General features: G+C 31.3%; 1 protein-coding gene across 1 annotated transcript in view; it reads left to right on the top strand.

Annotated features, from left to right (window-relative positions):
• The window catches only part of LOC131848828 (neuronal acetylcholine receptor subunit alpha-7), a 55,616-nt gene that overhangs the window by 22,259 nt on the left and 12,065 nt on the right, over positions 1-21,292 (top strand). Inside the window, exons 5-7 of the mRNA XM_059198772.1 lie at positions 17,959-18,139; positions 20,176-20,251; positions 20,933-21,127. Of these exons, the coding sequence (XP_059054755.1) occupies positions 17,959-18,139; positions 20,176-20,251; positions 20,933-21,127 (452 nt within the window). The remainder of the gene's footprint in view (positions 1-17,958; positions 18,140-20,175; positions 20,252-20,932; positions 21,128-21,292) is intronic.

Raw genomic sequence — 21,292 nt, 5'->3', positions numbered from 1 at the left:
AATTATAGAAAAGAAATACATTTTTTTTTCACTGCATGCAAATACTAATGTACGCAAAATTAACATGAACTGCTTTAGTTCATGTTAATTTTGCGTCATAATAATATATACGTAATGGAATATTTATATTTATAAAGGATATTTTGATTCGATGTAAAGCACATAATTTGGTAGCACCCGATATATTATAATAATTTACGTACGGTTTTTTACGTAATATCTGCGTAAAAAAGTACCATTTCATCATTTACGGTCACCAGGCTTTCATCCTTCATAGGTACTAAACTGTGAAGAATAAAAACCTGATAATGATGTGATTATCTCGACCATCGTGGTAAGTTTATCAGAGATTTGATTATGTAACTAAATTGCAATAGGTTTAAATTTAAAACAGATTAAAAATATTGAAATTTGATGGCGACAGTAGAAAGTTGGTGATAACTGTTGCCATTAGGCGTATGGGCTGAAATGAAAATAAATAATAAATTTAAATGTGTAAATATAAATTATATTTACAGCTGTATGTCTACTGAATATCAACACCAGTTACCAGTACGTAATCAAACTCGTGGAATTAACCGCGATGGTTTAAGTTTCTCATTGAGGTTGAACGGATAGAATACATCGCTGGCAATGTGGCTAATATATTACAGAATACAGAATCTGACTAACTTTAGTGTTAATTCTAATTACCTTACACTAACGTATTTTAATCGAATGGCGAGTAATTTAGTTTAAAATACTATTTAAGTATTCTATATTTGAATAATGATGAATAATAGAATACAGGCGATTAAAACTCATATTTTAACGAATTAGGTGACATTTTGCGGTACAATTCATTACTTAATGGATTTATATTATCTTATTTCACATGCAAAATAATAATATGAATGCTTTGCACAAAGATAACTCACTTTAAACAATCATGACCTGATATACCTGATAGACCTGATGTATGATATTATATATAATAGACCGTGGAGATAGTGATCTTACTAATATTCTAAACATGAGTTTATGAGTATCGATGGATAGATGGATGGATGGATCTCTTTCACGTAAAAACTACTGAACGATTTTAATGAAGTTTAGAGTAATATAGCTTATACAAAAGAATAATAAGAGTACAAATTTTATACGGATAAAACTGCAGGCACAGCTAATAAAACCATATGCCGTACACAAGAAGCCGAATGTTTCGATGTTAATAAATAATTGTGAGTTTGAGTTTAAAGTGAGTTATCTATAATCGATTATAGCAAGAACATGTTAATCGACTGAAATCACTTAAGTCGATAAATAATCTGTTTAGCTGTAAATATACTCGACATTTGATTAAATTACTACTTTAGTGCTGTATAAAATGTACCTATAAATCTATAAATTATGTTGCTATTAATAAGTGCGAGTGACTTCCGTCCCATGCAAATGCAATGCGTAAATACCCGTTTTATTGAGTAAATATTAATAGCGAATCGTGAATACAGCTGACACAATAACCCCGCAGGCCATACAACTGTATCGCATAATATCTTGTCTCTTCAAATGAAATTACATTCGCAATTGCGTATTATTGCTGCCAAGCGTCAGATTGTACACATTTACATTTTAGCAATTTGCGTCGATACCCATTTGTATGTTTTTCACACTTGTATTGCAATATCATATTAATCCGATTAATTGTAGATAACTTTCAAGAATATTTGAACATTATTTTATACTTGTATTGCAATATCATATTAATCGGATTAATTGTAGGTTATCTTTCCAGAATATTTGGAAGATTATTTCATACTTGTATTGCAACATCATCTTAATCGGATTAATTCTAGATTATCTTTCCAGAATATTTGGAAGATTGTTTCATACTTGTATAGCAATATCGTTTTAATCGGAATAATTCTAGATTATTTTTCTAGAATGTTTGGAACATTATTTCAAACCTGTTTTGCAATACCATATTAATCGGATTCATTGTAGATTAATTTTCTACAATATTTGAACGATATTTCATACTTGTATTGTATTGATTAATACTATAGTATTAATCGGATTAATTCTAGATTATCTTTCCATAATATTTGGAAGATTATTTCATACTTGTATTTCAATATCGTATCAATCGGATTAATTCTACATTATTTTTGTAGACTATTTTTGATGGCCTCGGTGGTTTATCGGTTAAGCATACCGCCTTACTTTGGCGATACCGATGTCCGCGTGTTCGATTTCTCTCACAGTACAAACTTTTGTATTCATGATCCTACAAAAGTTTATACCATGAGAATGTATTCTTGTGTCGGTCTAGGTATTTTCTATACATAATTTGTATGTATCTATAAAATAAAAATTATCTATATATTCATATCAGTTGTCTAGAACCCATAACACAAGCTTCGCTTAGCGTGATACTAGATGGCACTATGTGAATTGTCATATCATTATTATTAGAAGTAATATATGAAACATTTATTATATAAATAATGAATGTAGATAATAATGTTGTTATGTCTGACTCGTAATGTGAAATCCTCTTAGCTACAATCCTAGCCAATTGAGACGATATGATTGGCCAATTAAGTGAGCGTGGATAGATACTTGAATTGCTTTATTATTGCGTTGTTATTTGTTAATACAATGAAATATTTGTGAAGTTGATCAATTATATTAATTAATATGCCTCTTATGTACATATACACAAAATACAAGTGGATTGAGAACAATCACAATTAAGTATTTATGATGACTAGATTTTTTTTATTCTTAAAGTAATTAAGACATATATCATAATATGATAACGCCAGTCCCATCGTACCTTATTCCTAAGCTTATCATCTATCTACATCATCTACATATATCTATGTACTATATAATTAAAATAAATTAATTTATTATATATTTTATTTATTGATACAGCTTAAGCTAATATATCAACATCATTAGCTAGTGATTGTGCTATAAGTAGGGAAAAAATAAAAATATAATTTAAAACTTGACGTTCATAAGCGGCTAAAATGTCCTACATGAATAAATGATTTTTGTATTTAAATTTGAATTTAAGTGTGAAACTTGTATCATTTATATATATACAAACAAATGTTATCAAATAAACTTCAGAAACTGAGATATTTAAACAACAAATGAAACGATAAAACTTTAAAGCCACAATAGTAGAAACATAATGACTGTTACAGAGATTTTGTAGATATTATTTCATAGTTGATAGTAAATGACATGGAAAAGAAAAAAAATACCTATATTAAATTCTTTAAAATACAAACATGTGAATTATTAAATCTTTTTTAAGTTATTTAAAGTAATCACTCTAGAAAATACAAATCTGCAGTCTATGAAGAATTTGTTGCAATAAATTAACGATGTTGCATATTTCATGTCGATTTTAGAAAATACAAACTAATATTAACTCAATTTACGAATTGTTTTGTATCTCATAAAAGAAAACTAATGCTTATTAAGCCCTTTATGAAGTATGCTGAAACGGTGATAAGAGACTTACTGAAAAGCTAATTACAGAGTTTCAGAAGTGCTTCATGAAGGCAAATGACTTGAAACTTTGTTCGTTTGCTTGTAATATGTTTTAAGAGCTACCTAACTTATGAGACCGTCATCATTTTTTTGTGCATTTAGAACTACGGTTCTACGTTGAACATCTTATTATTTTTAGATTTAAAAAAGAACTTTACCATCTTCTCTAAGAAAACTTACTTTATAAAAAAAGGATTGGAGAAACTCCACCTTATGAATGAATACTACGGAATGGATAACTGTATATATATATATATATATACTTTCAAGAAAATATAATATAATGAAAATAGAAATGGGAGGCGTTATCAATTTAATTAAAAAAATTCCAAATCCATTTTCAGATACACATTATATTTCTTAGTAATTTTTTAATATTATCTAATTAAAAAAATACATTTTTTAATACAAAATATAAAGCATTTCTTAGCTTAAAGTAAAATAGTCGTTAAAGCTATTGTTATTGTTATGGACTAATATATCAATAAGCGGATGCAGAAACCAACTAAAAACATCGCATATAATATACAAAAAAACCATTGAATCGACGATCTGCTTTTGACAGTTGAAAATAAAGTTTTTAACCAACTGCTTTCGTTTCGAGCTAAAATTGAAACTAGTTTTACTCAACTCCGCATCGTTAAACGTAATTTATTCGCAAACGAGTTGTTGTTATAGCTCCGCAGACATTATATTGGCAACAAATTTCCTCAACAAGTTGAGTGGAACACAAAATTGTAAGGTAACATCCGTTGGCGGTCGCCCAAGTGATTAGTCCTTTGTTATGATAGCTGTTAAAGCGTTTTCAGATAATACGATACTGTATCCGATTATTAGATCCATATTATCGCGTAGATATGTTCTCTGGACATATTTTGCCTTCAACCGCTCATCTAATTTACAGCTTGTCTATTTTGTTAGTCCAATCTTTAAAAATTAATCGCAATGATTAAATTTATCTAACTAATGTATAATAATAATAATAATAATATTTCAGGACAATTCACACAGCGCCATCTAGTCCCAAGCTAAGCAGAGCTTGTGTTATGGGTACTAGACAACTGATATAAATACATGGATACATTTTTTTTTGTACATACATATTATACATAGAAAACACCCAGACCGATACAAACAATCATACTCATGAAATACAAATGTTTGTACCGTGCGAGGAATCGAACCTACGACCATCGGATAGTAAAGCGGTGTGCTAAACCACTAGACCACCGAGGCTGTCAATACCTAAATAATTAGGAACCTTTAATTAATCTGCCAATTTAGCAAGTTATATCCCTTTACAAGCACTTTTCTTCAATTGTAATTTAGTAGTTTTTATGTATATTATATATTAAAACAAAACGTACATCTATCAGTCGTGTAATATCTTATACAAGCATTGATCAGTTTTGGACTAAACTATTATAGAATAATAATAATAATCTTTATTTAAATAAACTTAATATAAGCACTTTTGTATAGTCACCCAAGTAGACTTCGCAAAGAGAGTCTACGTGAGTAACTATAGTCTTAGCTGTTTTATCCGTTAAATTATATTCCTCAGAATCGGATCGCATGCCAAATCGTGTCGTGTATGGACCCTTTAAGGAAAGGGCATGAACTCTGAAATTATTTGAAATATGAACACTGCATTTGGTTACCTGGCGAAAAGCCAGCTTGTATGTAAACTTGTTATACCAATGTCCAACAATGCTATTGTACAGGAAAATAGTGGTACGGCTTAGTAATTCAGTGAAATCTGAGCACAGTAATATTATAAGGGTGAGGGTGAATTGCGCGTTTGTTTGTACAAATATGTAGTGTAATTTTAGCAATAAAGGTAAAGTTGGGATTGGGATATATGTAAAGTTCTTTACCACTTCAATCCTCTCTGAGTCTCGTCAGACTGTCTTGGTGTTCTGGGGATTTATTGCACCGCCTTTAATTCCAATGGTCGAAACATGAGCTGTTTTTTTGTTCATGTAACTTCTTAATATTCCATAGATTGACCGTGCGAGAACCGGATCTATCGTGTGGTAGAGAGGGAAACTCCGAGGAATTCCCGGGTCTTGTACCCGGGCCGGGTATAAGTTTAAAGGGGCCTCTTTGACGACATACGTCAACACTCACCTTCACCGTTCGTATTTCTCTCGCTGCCCCGCCCAATTTGGTAGAAGCTGCTATTACAGCTTTAGATACACGTTCTAGTATAGATCTTACTGCAGTTCTAGAGAGACAAAGAAGATTGTAGAGAGATTTCGCTGGTATACTACTTGCTCCTACATCGACTGCATATAAATTAACTACATAGCTATATTTCATTAATTCATTAATTAGTTCATAATGTTTATTTATTTCTATTTGTTCGTAATATTTATGTATAAAGAAACAAAATACGTAAATGTGATGCTGAAAAGGTTAGTAGGGAAGGTCCTAATTTAAGATAGGATAACTTAAGTAACGCTATCGATCTGCCTGCATTAAAGGGTTTACATGGGAATTATTTTGGGTCGAATGAGGCGCAGTGACGGATAGTGTTCTCGTATATTTTGGGTTGGATTATTTAGAGTGTCTATCTATTAACCACGTTAGATTTCTTACGGGATAGACATAGAGAACCGATTGCCGTTGACTCTTATTCTAACACACGGCTCTCACTAATTGATGACAATTATCAATTTGAATGATCTTAGTTCCCAATTTCTGGCATTTTTGCTACAGAACGAGCGATATAACGATATGTTACGAAAAAAGAAGAATAACATGAATACCTAATTTTTCTTTTTTTTTTAATTATTTCATGACGCCATCTTGTTGTATTTTCATATATCTAATACATGTAATCATATGTTACAAAAAAATATAAAAAACACGTGGCACAGCGTTTATTATCGAATTCATGCGGAACGGTATGACCGATTTTTATGAAAATTATGATGTATATTTGGTAGGACTAAGAATAGGCCGGCTATTTTTTATATCCCTAGGTAATAAGGGTGGCCGTATCCAGAAATAAATTATATGACAAAACAACGTTAGCCGGGTCAGCTATTAATATCTAATAACAACAAGTTGCGAAGGTAACATATTTACTTGTTATGCGGTGAAGCGAGGACCATGTCTTAAGGAAAGGATGTGATAGTTCATGAACATAGACGGATGGATGGGTGAGGACGAACAAAAAAAATTGAATGGAGTTAATGAAAAGTTGCAGGGGCGGATCGTGAATTTATGGGGCCCTGGGCTAAATATACTTAGGGGCCCTACCTAATTATATTATTCAACTAAAAAAATACACCGACCAAAAACAAGCGACCAGAAATTCCCCGTTCCTTTGGATAGATGCGCACTTGCATCAGTTGATTGAGCCCAGGGTTGCCAATCTTATGATAGGTTCTTTAATACTTATGTTCTAAGTATCGTTTCAGTAGGGACTGCGGGCCCTTTGTATCCTCGGGGCCCTGGGCTGACCCAAAAAGCCCTTAGTTAGATCCGCGCCTGATGGATTGAGTGAAAGATAATGTGTATAAAAGGAGAGTAAGCTCAGATATGACGGCTGATGGATGGATCATTGAAAGAAGAGGACATGATCATGATGATAAACAACAATTCCAGTACATCCACTGGTTTGCTTTTTCATCATCATCATCATCATCATCATCATCATCTCGTCCCGTTTATTTGAGGTCGGGATAATATGTTTTTCTCTTCCTTTCATCCCTGTTCGCAGTCATCTGTTTATTTACTCCCTTTCTTACCATATCATCTTTGACACAGTCCATCCAGCTCTGTTTCGGCTTTCCTCTGCCATAACCATCTACTTTCATGTGTAATACTTTCCTTAAAATATTATCTCCATTCCTACGTTACTACATTACATGCCCATACCACGACGACGATTACTTTTTAACCTCTTCTGGCGCCACTTTCATACTTCCTATAATGTATTAATTCTTTACTTTTATATTCAGTTTTATAATCGTAGTAAATAAATTGAAGCTGAATATAAGAATTTATTATAATATTACTTTATGATGAAGTTAAATTAATAAGTTACAGCACAAACAGTGAATTATAAATTCATTTAATTAAAACAGTGGATAATATTTAATACAGAAATAGAATACGGTAGCGACAGAAATTCTCGTTTGTAAACAGTTTATTATATAGTTTACAAGATTCAAATTAATTTACCTAATGTTTGTTGGGAAGTTGGCGCAAAACGGCTATCAGGCTGGACGGGAGCCAAGTTAAAACTTTTAACGTGCGGGTTATTCAACTTACTGTTCTGTTAATGTGTTGTTAGATAAAGGTGGATTTACACCAACTGAGGGAATAGAGGGATATGCTTGTTCACTTGCAAACTTAATTTAAGTTTTATGTGATTATAAGATTAAATTCGATTTCGATTCGCACTTCAGATGGAAACTTAAAATATAAATAATAATAAATAAATGACATTGGACAATTAACACAGCGCCATCTAGTCCCACGGTAAGCAGTGCTTGTGTTATAGATACTAGACAACTGATATAAATTCTTAGACCGACACAAACAATCATACTCATGAATACAAATGTTTGCACCGTAAATATGAACTATATTATTAAAATAAATGTAGAATGTGTGAAGATTATGGAAGTCTATTATACTTGTAGATAATCTGTCTAATTAGTGGAATAGTTAGATAAAAAAAAATTATATAAAAATTTATCACGAAAAACAGATAAAACAATTGCAGCAGATTCTAAAGTAATTTGACTTCATATTTGTAATAAATGACTATAACAATAATTCCCGGGGTCGGTGGTCTAGCGGTTTAGTATACCGCTTTATTTCCGATGGTCGTGGCTTTGAATCTTCGCACGGTATAAACATTTATATTCATGAGTATAATCTTATGTATCAGTTTGTGTATTTTCTATGTTTATTATGTATGTATATAAAAAAAAAGTCTATGTATTCAAATCAGTTGTCTAGTAACCATAATACAAGCTCACCTTAGCTTAGGACTAAATGGCGCTATTGAATCCTCCAAGGATATTCTTATTCTTTTTGTAAAGTAATTTGTCTGCATATTTGTCATTACATAGTATAAAACAAAGTCGCTGTCGCTGTCTGTCCGTCCCTATGTATGCTTAAATCTTTAAAACTACGCAACGGATTTTGAATCGGTTTTTTCAATAGATAGAGTGATACTAGAGGACGGTTTATATGTATAATACATGTACACCCGGGCAAAGCCGGGGCAAGTACCTAGTAAACAATAAATGACTATAAGTGACTGATGTACTGACGATATTTACGAGTACAACTGATAAAAACATGCATATACATAAAGAGGAGATTTTCACGTTCTATTTTTAGAATAAAAGAAATATTTGGTAGGTCGTATAAGAAAAAGTAATTGGAAAAGATAAAAGTGTCCAATCGTGGAAGGACCCTACCAGTACCTGAGTTATAACGGGAATGAAACGTAAATATTGTGTCATACCTCTATCCACACTCAAAATGTTTACTCCCACTGTCTTCTTCGTACAGAAACTATGATAATATTTATCTGAAACTCGACACAAATTTTATTTATTGGTCCTATATTTCGACTAACCTAACGATCCAGGTTTCGCACATGTGCAAATAATGTGTCCATCGATCTTTACTATTTTGAAAATACAGTACAGTCACTAGATAATGAAAATGTAGTTTTCTATTGGGAAAACCAAATCAAAAGTAATTTTGCATTTATAATCAAGCACGATATTAACCGCTTATGAATGTCAGTTATTTTCTATTAAATTTTTTTGCCTACCTACCTAATATTTCATTATAATCATCAGTCCACTGCTGGACATGGCCTCTGCCAAGGTAATCCACTGGGTACGATCAGCGTACCTTCTTGTCCAATTGTTACCCGCAGCGCTAGGTATGTCATTGCTCTATTTAGATGCGGGGCGTCCTACGATACGTTTGCCAATCCTATGATTTACTAATATTGTTTCTTATCGATAGACTAGACTAGTGACTCGCCCTAGTTTTGCACGTATGTGGTCGTCGTTATAATTGAGCTCTTACTACTTCTCAAGATCATCCAGCAATTTCTTGAAATGTTAATAGTACATAACTTTGGTCTTCATGTGCCTTCATATACCTATAACACATACAATACAATGGAAAAACTAACCTAACAAATACAATGGAAAATCAGACCAAGGCCTATGCCTTTGAATTTTTGTATAGATTATTATGTTTGACGTCTAAAAACCAAAATTTGAATTATTCGAAATTTCAAAAAGGTCTAATATTAATTGAGATTAGAAATATTACCAATATTACAAAGAAAAAATTAAGAGAGTCTTCATTCAAACTAAATAGAACTTTCCCCAATCAAAAGTTGTCATAACGTTTTATAGAAACATATATTTTGTTCGAACAAAATATTTACGTCCGGTTTTTCTTGTTATAGTTTATTGCAGACCACAGTCCGTATCTTATCTCTTTTGTAATTCTCTGCTCTCTCCATTATTGCGCTTCCATTCGGATCCTTTCATTTGTTTTCCCTATATTCATATATCTTTCTATCAACGCCCGTCTCGTTTCACATACTTTTAATTTGGCCTCCCTTAGTATTCTCGACGTTTCATTCCAACCATTTTTTATTTTTGTCTCTTTTATAAGTCTGATTCGCTTTGCTATTAATATAATTTCGTTGAAATTAAATTTTATTATTGTGTTTGTAATTAACCGATTTTCATATTCATGTAGTTATTTTAATTAACATAATCGAGATACTATACCAAGTGTAATACTTCATGTATTTCATACGCTAATTTCTTAACATTTATTGTTTAAGAAATATTAATCAGATTATTATTTAATACTTCGTTTATTGATATAAATGTTAAATACTATAAATGTATGATAATGACTGTAACAGTATATACGTAGTTAAACAAATATATAAGATCTTCAAAGTATTTATAAAAATTTAATAAAAGATAATACACTATGTGCGATGTATTTTGGTGTACGTACATATAGTGACTAAATATCTTTCGTAGCTCTCTGTAGGTAATAAAAAAATCATTTTTTATTAAATATTTACGAATTGCTGCACCCGCCCCTCCTAATGGTATACGCTGGTGTGGTACCAGTGGAAGGTGATAGAATGGGTATAAGACCACCAAAATTACCAAGAACTATCCACGAGTTTCCAAGGTAGACCGCTTTTAGGTGGTCATGTTGTGGTACATTGATACCAATGGAGGCTACTAGCCATCTAGAGGCCACTTGCCATTTAATTCCTTAACTCGCTTCTCCCCTCTTCGATGTCAAAAGGTATTACAGTAATACTATAGGCTATAACATTTTTTTTACTACAAATAATGTATTCAAAACAACCTTTAACATAATTCCTGAAAATGCCTATCCAAAAGATTCAACCCTGTGGTACAATCCTTCGATATCCAAAATTGTTTACATCCATTTGCTAAATTGGCCAAGCTCTTGCCAATGTTAGCGCCAAGCAAGGATGCCAACCGTACGAGGTTGTCGTACAAATACGGTCCTCGTACGAGATTTTTATGTATAAAAATCAAAATATAGTTAAAATACTATGATGTACGAGGTTATAGAGTCTAATGGCAATAAAAAGATCCTTAGACAATTAAAACAAAATATGATTGTAAGGTAAGAGAGCAAAACAATACCTAATTATAATATGTCAGGATAATTCAGATACCGCCATCCAGTCCCAAGCTAAGCAGAGCTTGTGTTATGGGTATTTAGACAACTGATATACATATTTACATATTTTGTTATTAATATATAGATAACACCCAGACCAATACAAACAATCTCATGAATATAAATGTTTGTATTGTGCGAGGAATCGAACTAGTCTCTAACAGAAATAAAGTGTGCTAAACCGCTAGATAGCTGAAGCAGTCGCCAATGGATCCAATATTCGAGATTTTATTGAATTTTTGATTTCTACAAGGGAGGTTGAGTGTTAAAGGTGGCAACCCTGGCGCCAAGCTTGGCGTGGATCCAAAGCGAACACCGCCCGAACAACATTCGATTATGAAAGCTTTTAAATCACTTACGGGGCCGTATAATACTGTGCTGTTTACTGTGTCTCCCAGGAATTGGCCGTCGTCGGTCTCAAGCAGGCTTAATGTTACACCGTTTCGTTTTTGGACCACATTATTCATAATGTTTTACGAAGTTTATTTTTATTCTTTTTATTTTATTTATTATACGTCTCTTTGGAATTCATATAGAGTATATTAATATATAAATTAGCTTGATATTGGTATATATCACGGTATATTATCTGAACCTGTATCATCGCCAACATAATTTTTGTTTTCATTATACAGAAGATATGATTAGTAATAAGATACGATGGGACTGTCATTATCATATTATGATAAAAGTCCCTAAATAAATCTAAGATTAAAGAAATAATGTTAGTGGCCATATTTCTTCGAAACGTCTTCACTATTTCATGAAATTTTATATGTATACTCGGTATGTCCGAGAATAGGTTATTATCTATTTTTATACTCCTAAGTGATAGCCTCCTAAGGGGTGGCCCACCCCAGAAATAGTGTTTTATTTATTTTCTGCGCATCTATTTAATTATTTTTGATGTGGCATTAAAATATATGAAAAGATAGGAGTGTTTCCCAAATTTTCATCTTTTTACCACGAATCCACATTTCTTAATAGCGATATTAATTTATTTGACAAATCAACGTTTGTCGGCTCAGCTAGTAGAATATAGTATGTAAAATTGTAAGACTCCAAATTTTTTACATTATAGATTTTAAAAGAAACAACATTATTTGGGGGGAGGGTGGAGGTCTTTATTATAGCAATAGAATCCAAAATGTTCTATGACTATCTGTTTGTTTATAAATGCAAAATCTACTGCGTGTATCGAATGCAGTTGTTTACCGATGTATTGCTAGATGTCTAACTCAATACGTAAGCTATATTTTACTCCAACAAAGAATAGAATACAATAGAAAATCATTTATTCAAATAAACTTACATTGAAGCACTTTTGAATAGTCATTACATTTTTTTTAATCTACCGCTCGTTCGGAAAGCCGTCTCATCACAAGAAGAACGAGCAAGAAACCTGCGTGTTGCTCTTTTAAATAATTTTATTATTACTTTAAAATTTTAAGTGTATAGTTTAAAGTTTAAGTGTATGAATACAAACCACCAATTATCACTAATTCAATTAAATACTCAAATAGAAAAAATATTGAATATATAATCAACTGGTTAAACAATTAATAAGAGGAAATCAGTCATAGTGATTAGAAAATATCTTAATATCAAAATATCTTATTGCAGGCAAGTAAGGGCGGGTCGCAGTTAAAAATAGAATTTTAATTTTAATGTCAAAGGAAGAATAAATCGTCTTCTCGCGAAACAGATCATTTTTCATTTATCCGTTTTATTTTATATATATTTTAATATTACGCTTTATATTTGCAGATATTATTTTATTATACATATTTTATTTATTTTAGGCGTCGTAATCTTATTATTCATAACTTAATAGTGTAATGAAATGAATAAAAAAGCACAAGACAAATCACAGAACGACTAATCTAAGCAGATATAAACTAGTACTAGTACTAGTAGATATAATAGTACCTATGGATAGATAGATAGGCACATTCAAATTTCAATTTACCTTATTTCTAATTTTGTAATGATTTAAAATATTTTTGAGATGGAGAAAAACATCACATAGTTTTATCTCTTAAAAACTTAAAATTCATAGTGTTGACAAATATTCTGATTAAACAAAGAATGAGTGTGTATCGGTTTCTATGTTGATTACCGCATGCCTTCTACTCGTTAGCAACATGCAAGATTCTTGTCCGTTCTTCTTGTGATGAGTGCGTTCCGAATGATGGTAGAATTAAAAAAATGTGACTATTCAAAAGTGCTTATATTAAGTTTATTTGTCTAAAGATTCTATATCTATTTTTCGGTAATTCATCGCCATATGGATGAAGTCGCAGGGAAAGGCATTTTGTAAAATATATTGGGCATTTTTCCCTCTATTTCTGTGTACCATACACATTTGTGCGTTGTTTATGACAGTTACAAAAAGTTTACCAAATTGAAACGCTAGCCAAGAAAGTTATGCGATACACACTTCGGTGTCAGCGAGCTACCCGCAGGTAACAAATCCGCTGGCGTCCCGCCAACTAACGGAGTGCTTAAAACCTCACCTATACGTTCATGAATACTACATTCAATAAGGGTGTCAGTGTTGCTATCTTACTAATTTCACCATGACTTCTCAGAGCTCGGGCGTTGAATTATTTTTAACAAAAAAAATTATTGATACCAAATTAAAGACACACAATAAGCTACTTAATGGAAAAGGTTATTAAATACTAAACTTCACTAATAGAAAGTCTACTATTACTACTATATAATTAAACTAAATATGAACTGAATAATTTTTAGTGCAAATTTATAATATTGTGGTGGTCGTAGCGAAGATTGCGTTCAGTTAGTGGACTTCGTAAAAGTGGCAACACTTAGCCCAAATATATACAGAGCATGGTCCCAATTCTTAGCTTAGCAACATCGCTACGACCCTAGTCGGGCCTGGCTGACAAACTCAATAAATAGCACTTTTGTACAAACTCGCACATGACTCTCGTAACTGCTGTTGGGATTTGTTTTCAGGATCCGAAGCAATTCTTTTGATATATCACTTTTTTCTCTACACTCTTTACGAAATACTTTCTTAATGTGATTTGTGTTGGCTACTATGAAATGCGCAATTTACTTGTTAGTTTCTCAGATGAAAATAATACATTTTACTCTTTTATATTCAATTTCAGAAACTAATATTATAAACAGAAAAGTTTAGATTTTTTCCTTTGAGTCCTTTTACATACATATTTCGTATTTGAGATAAAATAATAAAATAAAATATGTGGTTATTCCCTAAGAATATGGACATATCTATGGCTTGCTTAATAAATATTATACATGTATTTAAATGTTTTTGTAATATACATAATTGTATAATAAATCCGCCAAGTTTCCGCACTGAATATTTGTGAACTCACATATGCTAATTCTAGTGACATTAGACAAAATAATATAAATACATTATTTTGTACTTGATTATTAATTTATTTTGCCACAACCTATTCACTAACATCGGTCACTATAATGTCAAATTTTGTGAAGGAATACAAATATTTACGACTATACATGTTTCGGGTATTGGAGTGTTTTGTACGTATTGAGGTAAGTTGGGCAACTCTACCGAAAATGTCGTTGAGTCGACTTTATGGGTACTTTATTTAAACTTTATGGATTGAATTTCCACTTTACTCACCCGTTTATGTGTCCACACCCCTATAATTTTAAGACAAGCCAGTGATTTTGGGCGCACAACTTGTATCGTAAACATCGGTATGCTTTGAAAGCGGCGACGCTGTGACGTCACTTCCGCTTGTTACAATAGAATAGTGTATTGGATTGTGCTATATTCAGATCTCGTTAAACTATGTATGTATATATTTTATATGTGTATTGGGTCATACTTTTATCTACATTTTTATCATATAATATATATAAAATATTGAAGAGATTCTAGGTCCAGTGATTTAACAATTATTTAAAAGAGCACCACCCAAATTGTCTTCCTCGTTCCTCTTGTGATGAGACAGCTTTCTGAATGAGCGGTAGATTAAAAAAAAAACTATGACTACTGAAAATTGCTTAAATGAAGTTTACTGGAATAAAGAATTTTCTATTCTATTTTTTACGTAAACAGCAAAGGTAGTGAGATCGAATTTGGCCGTGTCTAAAAAACTTGTCAATTAGAAAATTAATTTAAAGCAACGGCGGACATTTTGGATTTAAATCTAAGTGTCATTTATTGTTTTATTTTGGCCAATGTATTTAGTTTTAAAAATTATAACTTTTTTTGAAAACTAACTACCGTCTGGACTGTAAATTGTGTGAGCAAACGCGCAAAACTTCGGGCTTATTCGAACTTACCTTTTGCACCTGACCCGGTCAAAAAACCGACAACAGTTGCTCTTAAGCAGATCACTCATGCTTTCTTTATTATTTAATTATTCTTGAATAGTCTAGAATAATCCACAAACACAACTCATTTCTATCAATAGATAAATATTAAAAATATTACGAGAACGAAAAACGCGCCAACTTTACGAACGACAAAATGGCAATGAACCACGAACTATTTTTTTTTTACTATTTAAAGTAGCAGTGTTGCCAACTGATAAACCAAAATATATTATTCCAGGGTCCTATATTATTTTAAAGTAGATTTTACGTTAAACATTAAGAAACCTTCACATACACATCCAGACACACTTTTACGTTTATAATATTAGCGGCAAGTGTAGCCTTAAGTTTGTTCCAGCAAGTTCCACTGTGTAGCTGTGGCGGTGCAATAATCTAGATCTACATTTAGACTTTGAGCCAGACTGGAGGGCAGACAGCGAGACAGCGTCAGACAAATTGCTGTTTAACTGTGGTTTACAGTACTTGCCGTTAAATGCGCTGTTTCTGTAACTGTCTAGCGTGCTATTTAGAAAACTAAGATTGTATATAGTTATATTATAAAAAGGAAAAATTTAATTTCGTGATTGTTCCACGGTTTAAAGTTAAATATATGTTCAGTTTTGTTTTATATTTGCTCTGTTAGATAATATCAATATGTACATGTACATCATTATATATGAAAGATGATATGGTAAGAAAGGGAGTAAAAAACGAGATGACTGGGAACAGTGACGAATGGAAGAGAAAAACGTATTATGCCGACCACAAATAAATGGGATAAGGAATGAGTATGTATATGTACATAATGGTATAATGCAGTTATTGTAAATGCTATTGATTATAACTGCAAATTAAGTTATGATTAAAAAAATATTGCGTATTTTGGTGCCTTTGCGTTCATTCATGCATAGCGTAAAATCAAATTAAATAGTTTTTAATTTATGTAACAGTATTAAAATTTACATTAAATTGTTAAATTTTAATGTTTAAATCTGTTTAATAGTTCTTATAACTTCTAATTAAAAATACTTCTACTTCTTTATTTCATTCTCTTCTGTTATATTGCATTTCTCTAAAAATAACCCATAATTTTTTTCAGTATACAGTGACAACAAAGTAGGAGATAAATCCGAATATGACGATTGGTACTTACTAGTACGGCCATTTTAATATACCCGTTTTGAGGACAGGATAAAATTATAATTCTATAATGCGAAAGACAGAGATAACAATAAATTTTACAGTAATTTGGGTTCTGTCAAAACGAGTGTTTTAACATGGCTTCATTATATGTCTTCATTCTTTTTTAAAAAGTAACAATCGTCTGCGTTGAGTCTAACCGTCTCCTACTCATTGTTGCCACACCTAAAAACAAAACATAACCGTATGTGGTGAGCTAGTCGCTGATTTGAGCCACCACGGTCATCGTTTCGCTTGTCAGACCATTATAATAACAGCACAGTGAAATCGTCCTTTTACAGTTTCGAAGGAAGCGATGGAAGAACGATTGATGTGTTTTTTGTGGCCTGGTGAAGCGCGAGGATGATTTCTGTCGTTGTCAATGATAAATGAATACTTTTTGTTGTTTAATTCGCTTTATCACTGACAGCGCAGACTTTTAAATGGTACCCGTTGAATCCATCGCACTATAAACGCTTAAATAAACCTGACTATAACAAAATATTTCTTCTATTTTCTATTTAATTTTAACGCTGCTTCCTTTCCTTAAAAATATTAAATAAATATAAAATATTTGTACAGATAAAAATTAGTATTACGATAAATAATTTTATACCCTTTACAACAGATAAAATAGTACTAACTATTAATTTTTCTGTTTTTATTTTACTAAATTTAGTGGAGACATATTGAAAATGTTTTATACGGCTGTATTAGAGAGAACGTTTAATTTGTTCGCAGCTTATATTAAAACACTTTTAAGAATTAATAACGCCGAATTTGTAACAACTTGTGATGTCTTGGGTACATTCTCTGAAAACTTCAAAGGAACTTTTTAATGAAATTTTAAGGCTTGTTATTGATCAAAGATGCCTCCAGTGAGGTTTGTTTGCAAAGCGAAAGGGACTTGATTAGGGTCAGTAAATTAAAATGACGTAAATATTCTTAATAACATTATTAATATAAATTAAAAAAATAAAATAAAAATGTTTACAAAATTAACCTATGTGAATTATAAACGATATTGAATAAAAATTCCGATAATTAATACAGTATCAGGGCTATAAAAAGCCAGTTGGAATATAGCGTATACTGATTGTAACAACAAGCAGTGACGTATCTTTCTCATTGACATCATAGTGCTGACGAGGGTTTTGACGGGACCTACCAGACCAACGTGGTGGTCAGAAACAACGGCAGTTGCCTGTACGTGCCTCCGGGCATTTTCAAGAGCACATGCAAGATAGACATCACTTGGTTCCCCTTCGACGACCAACACTGTGATATGAAGTTCGGTAGCTGGACCTATGACGGCAACCAGGTACAGCGTACACTCTGCGATAATTTGCTGATTTGAACCAACAAGTCTTACATTACTTCCGCCAGATTTATCTCGTACAAAACGTTGCTTTTGAGGCTAATATGTGTCGTTAACAATAATTGGTTGTGAACTAAGTAATTTGCATTCGAAATTAGTGACTACCATTAGTTTTACGGTTTACTTGGTAATAGTGACGGATGCTTACAAAGTGTGCTATTTAATGGGATCCGCTATAATTCTGGGATTTCAACATGTCATGTAATATGTTCTACAAGTTATCTCATGATAATTTCTGGCTTAAATTCTTAAGTTCCTAATGTTATCTGTAGGTATAGGGTTAGGATTTAGGAGTATAAGGGAACCATGTGAGAAACTCAAAGGATATTATATATCCAAAGTGTTTTGTATGTACTATTTTGCATGGAGCAAACGACTATATCATCTGATACATAAAATGTAAAAATATGGAACGGATTTCGTACTGCCATACGGATACGTGAAAAGTAACGTGTAAGATAAATGATAACAGCTTTACACAATGTTATGATGAGTGAGATTTTATGAGGCGTAATATCTTGCTTTGGTAATCATGAGAATAATAAAATAAGATATTGTTTTAATACATTCACTTATATTTACAATTGACTCAATGCCAAATGTTTATGTACATTCAAATATACATAATCTTGGAAACAACTTAAGTATTTAAAACTAGATTTTGTTTAAAAGGTTCGTGTACATTATTCATGATATTAATATCAGTGTTGTTGGACTTTACAAAATTATATTAACATTATGTAAAGCTTTTATGTTTAATTAGTTTGCATGCGCATGATATTTGTCGTAACTACTGCTGTGTTATCGTTAGAAGTTTCAACAAAATAACTAAATATTTCCAAAATGTAGTTATTTTAGTTGCAGTTCTAAGTTTATAATCTCTCCCTAGTTTTTAACTTATTATGTTTTGTGTGTTGCTAACAAGTATTTTAATCTAACTTTGTCCTGTATATGAATATAAAGTTCAGTGTATTGTTGAACATTTTCACTTTTTATGTAGAAAGTAAGATAATATTTGCTTCGTCCATCCTAAATAGAAATTATATTCATACATAAATCAATAACATTTGATTATGAATTTATTACTATATATCCAAGATAAATATTGAGGTCAAATTGAGATTCAAAAGAAAATTAAGTGTAAATTTTTAATTACTCTTTTTTGATGTTGTGAAATATAAACAATACAAAATAATATAAAGTTTTCATAATTTAATGTTTTACTTTTATATGTAATGCATGTGTAACCCTAATTATTATATGTTGTCTTTTGTAATTAGGAATTCTTCTAATTTATTTTATTAATTTGTCTGTAACATTAAAATTAAGGTAGTAATAGTTCGGTTTGATATCCTTAATTGTGAATTGTGGCTGTTTTCAAATTATAACAAATTCTTTGTTTTTATAAATTCTTGTTGAAATTTTAAAATAATATTGCATTTCATTTTATATTTTATTATTTTCTGTATATGTTTGTCTTTAATATGGGACAATATTGTTATAATATATTATTATTATTATAAGCTTAGTACTTGTAAAAGTATGCTGTATTTCCAGAAACCTATAGATAACTATCTTAAATTTATGTCCGTATATGCAATTATAGTGATTAGGATCACTATAATTGCATCTTTAGAAAAAACTCTTCATGTCACAATTTCAGATGCCAATATCGTTCAATTTGAAGCAGTAAGTAGTTAAGTTAAATGTGATATTGTAATTAAAAGAATAAGTAGCGTAACGTATGGCGGTAATTTTATATTTTACTCATGATTATTAATGCTTGTTACTGCATCTAACCAATAGTTTAGCATTGTGTTTTAGGTTCTCACATTTCCCTTTAATTACCATAGACTATTAGGATAAATCCATTTTCATTTAAATCAACAGCATGAAAAAGAATTTGCATGTTTTGTTCCCTAATTATTTTACATCGTTTGTGTGTTTGACGTAGTTATAAGTTGTTGATTTTCTAACAGTTGGATCTCGTGCTAAAAGACGAAGCGGGCGGTGATTTGTCTGACTTCATCACGAATGGAGAATGGTATTTGATAGGTAAGTCCTCTAGTATGTAGTTCTTCTTTTTGGTCATTTTTTTTATTGTATACGTATATTTTATTTGATCAAAAATGGATTAGAATCATATAATTAGATATATTTATATCATTACCTTGTTTGTCAAATGGTATTTGATAGGTAAGTTCTCCATCATGCAGTTCTTCTTTTTGGTCATTTTTTATTGTATACGTATATTTTATTTGATCAAAAATGGATTAGAATCATATAATTAGATCTATTTATATAATTACTTTGTTTATCAAGTACATATTTTTTATCTGCATATGTATTACTACATATTATCGTTAAAAAAATATAATATTACCATAGATATCTATATAGATTAAATTGTAAACTGTGTTTAGGTTGTAGGATGTAGATTAGGCAGAAAATTACTGGATAGAAGTCATGTGACCTCAACCCTCTGGAATGATAAAACATGAGTGGTATTGAGGGTGTCACATGATAACGTGATATTTATATATATAGACGATAGTTACCACTTACCATCATGTAGACTATCTGCTTGTATGCCATTCCCACTACATGAAAAAAATATAATGCAAAAAAAAATATGTATTATTTCATCAAGACTTTGAATGAAATATATAAAATAAGTGACTTTATTACGAAAATAAAATTTTGAAGGTAATTGTTTATTTGTTTACTTTACAATAGGAATGCCTGGAAAAAAGAACACCATAACGTACGCATGTTGCCCGGAGCCGTACGTCGACGTGACCTTCACCATTATGATTAGGAGACGAACTCTTTATTACTTCTTCAACTTGATAGTGCCATGTGTTCTCATCTCTTCTATGGCGCTATTGGGCTTCACTTTACCTCCTGACTCGGGGGAGAAACTTACATTAGGTAAGTAATATTTATATACATTTGTTAAGAATTGTAATTCATAAAATTTCAAATTATACATTTTTATATAATGAATAATTAAATGTTGATATACCTGGCGAAAGAACGTGTGAAAATGTACTAAAAATAGAAGCCTGAGATGATATAGGACTAAAAAATAATGTT

Source organism: Achroia grisella, unplaced genomic scaffold, assembly GCF_030625045.1.
Source record: "Achroia grisella isolate CSIRO2021 unplaced genomic scaffold, CSIRO_AGI_Agris_v1 utg5968, whole genome shotgun sequence".
Lineage (NCBI taxonomy): Eukaryota > Metazoa > Arthropoda > Insecta > Lepidoptera > Pyralidae > Achroia > Achroia grisella.
This window is presented reverse-complemented; position numbering and strand designations above follow the sequence as displayed.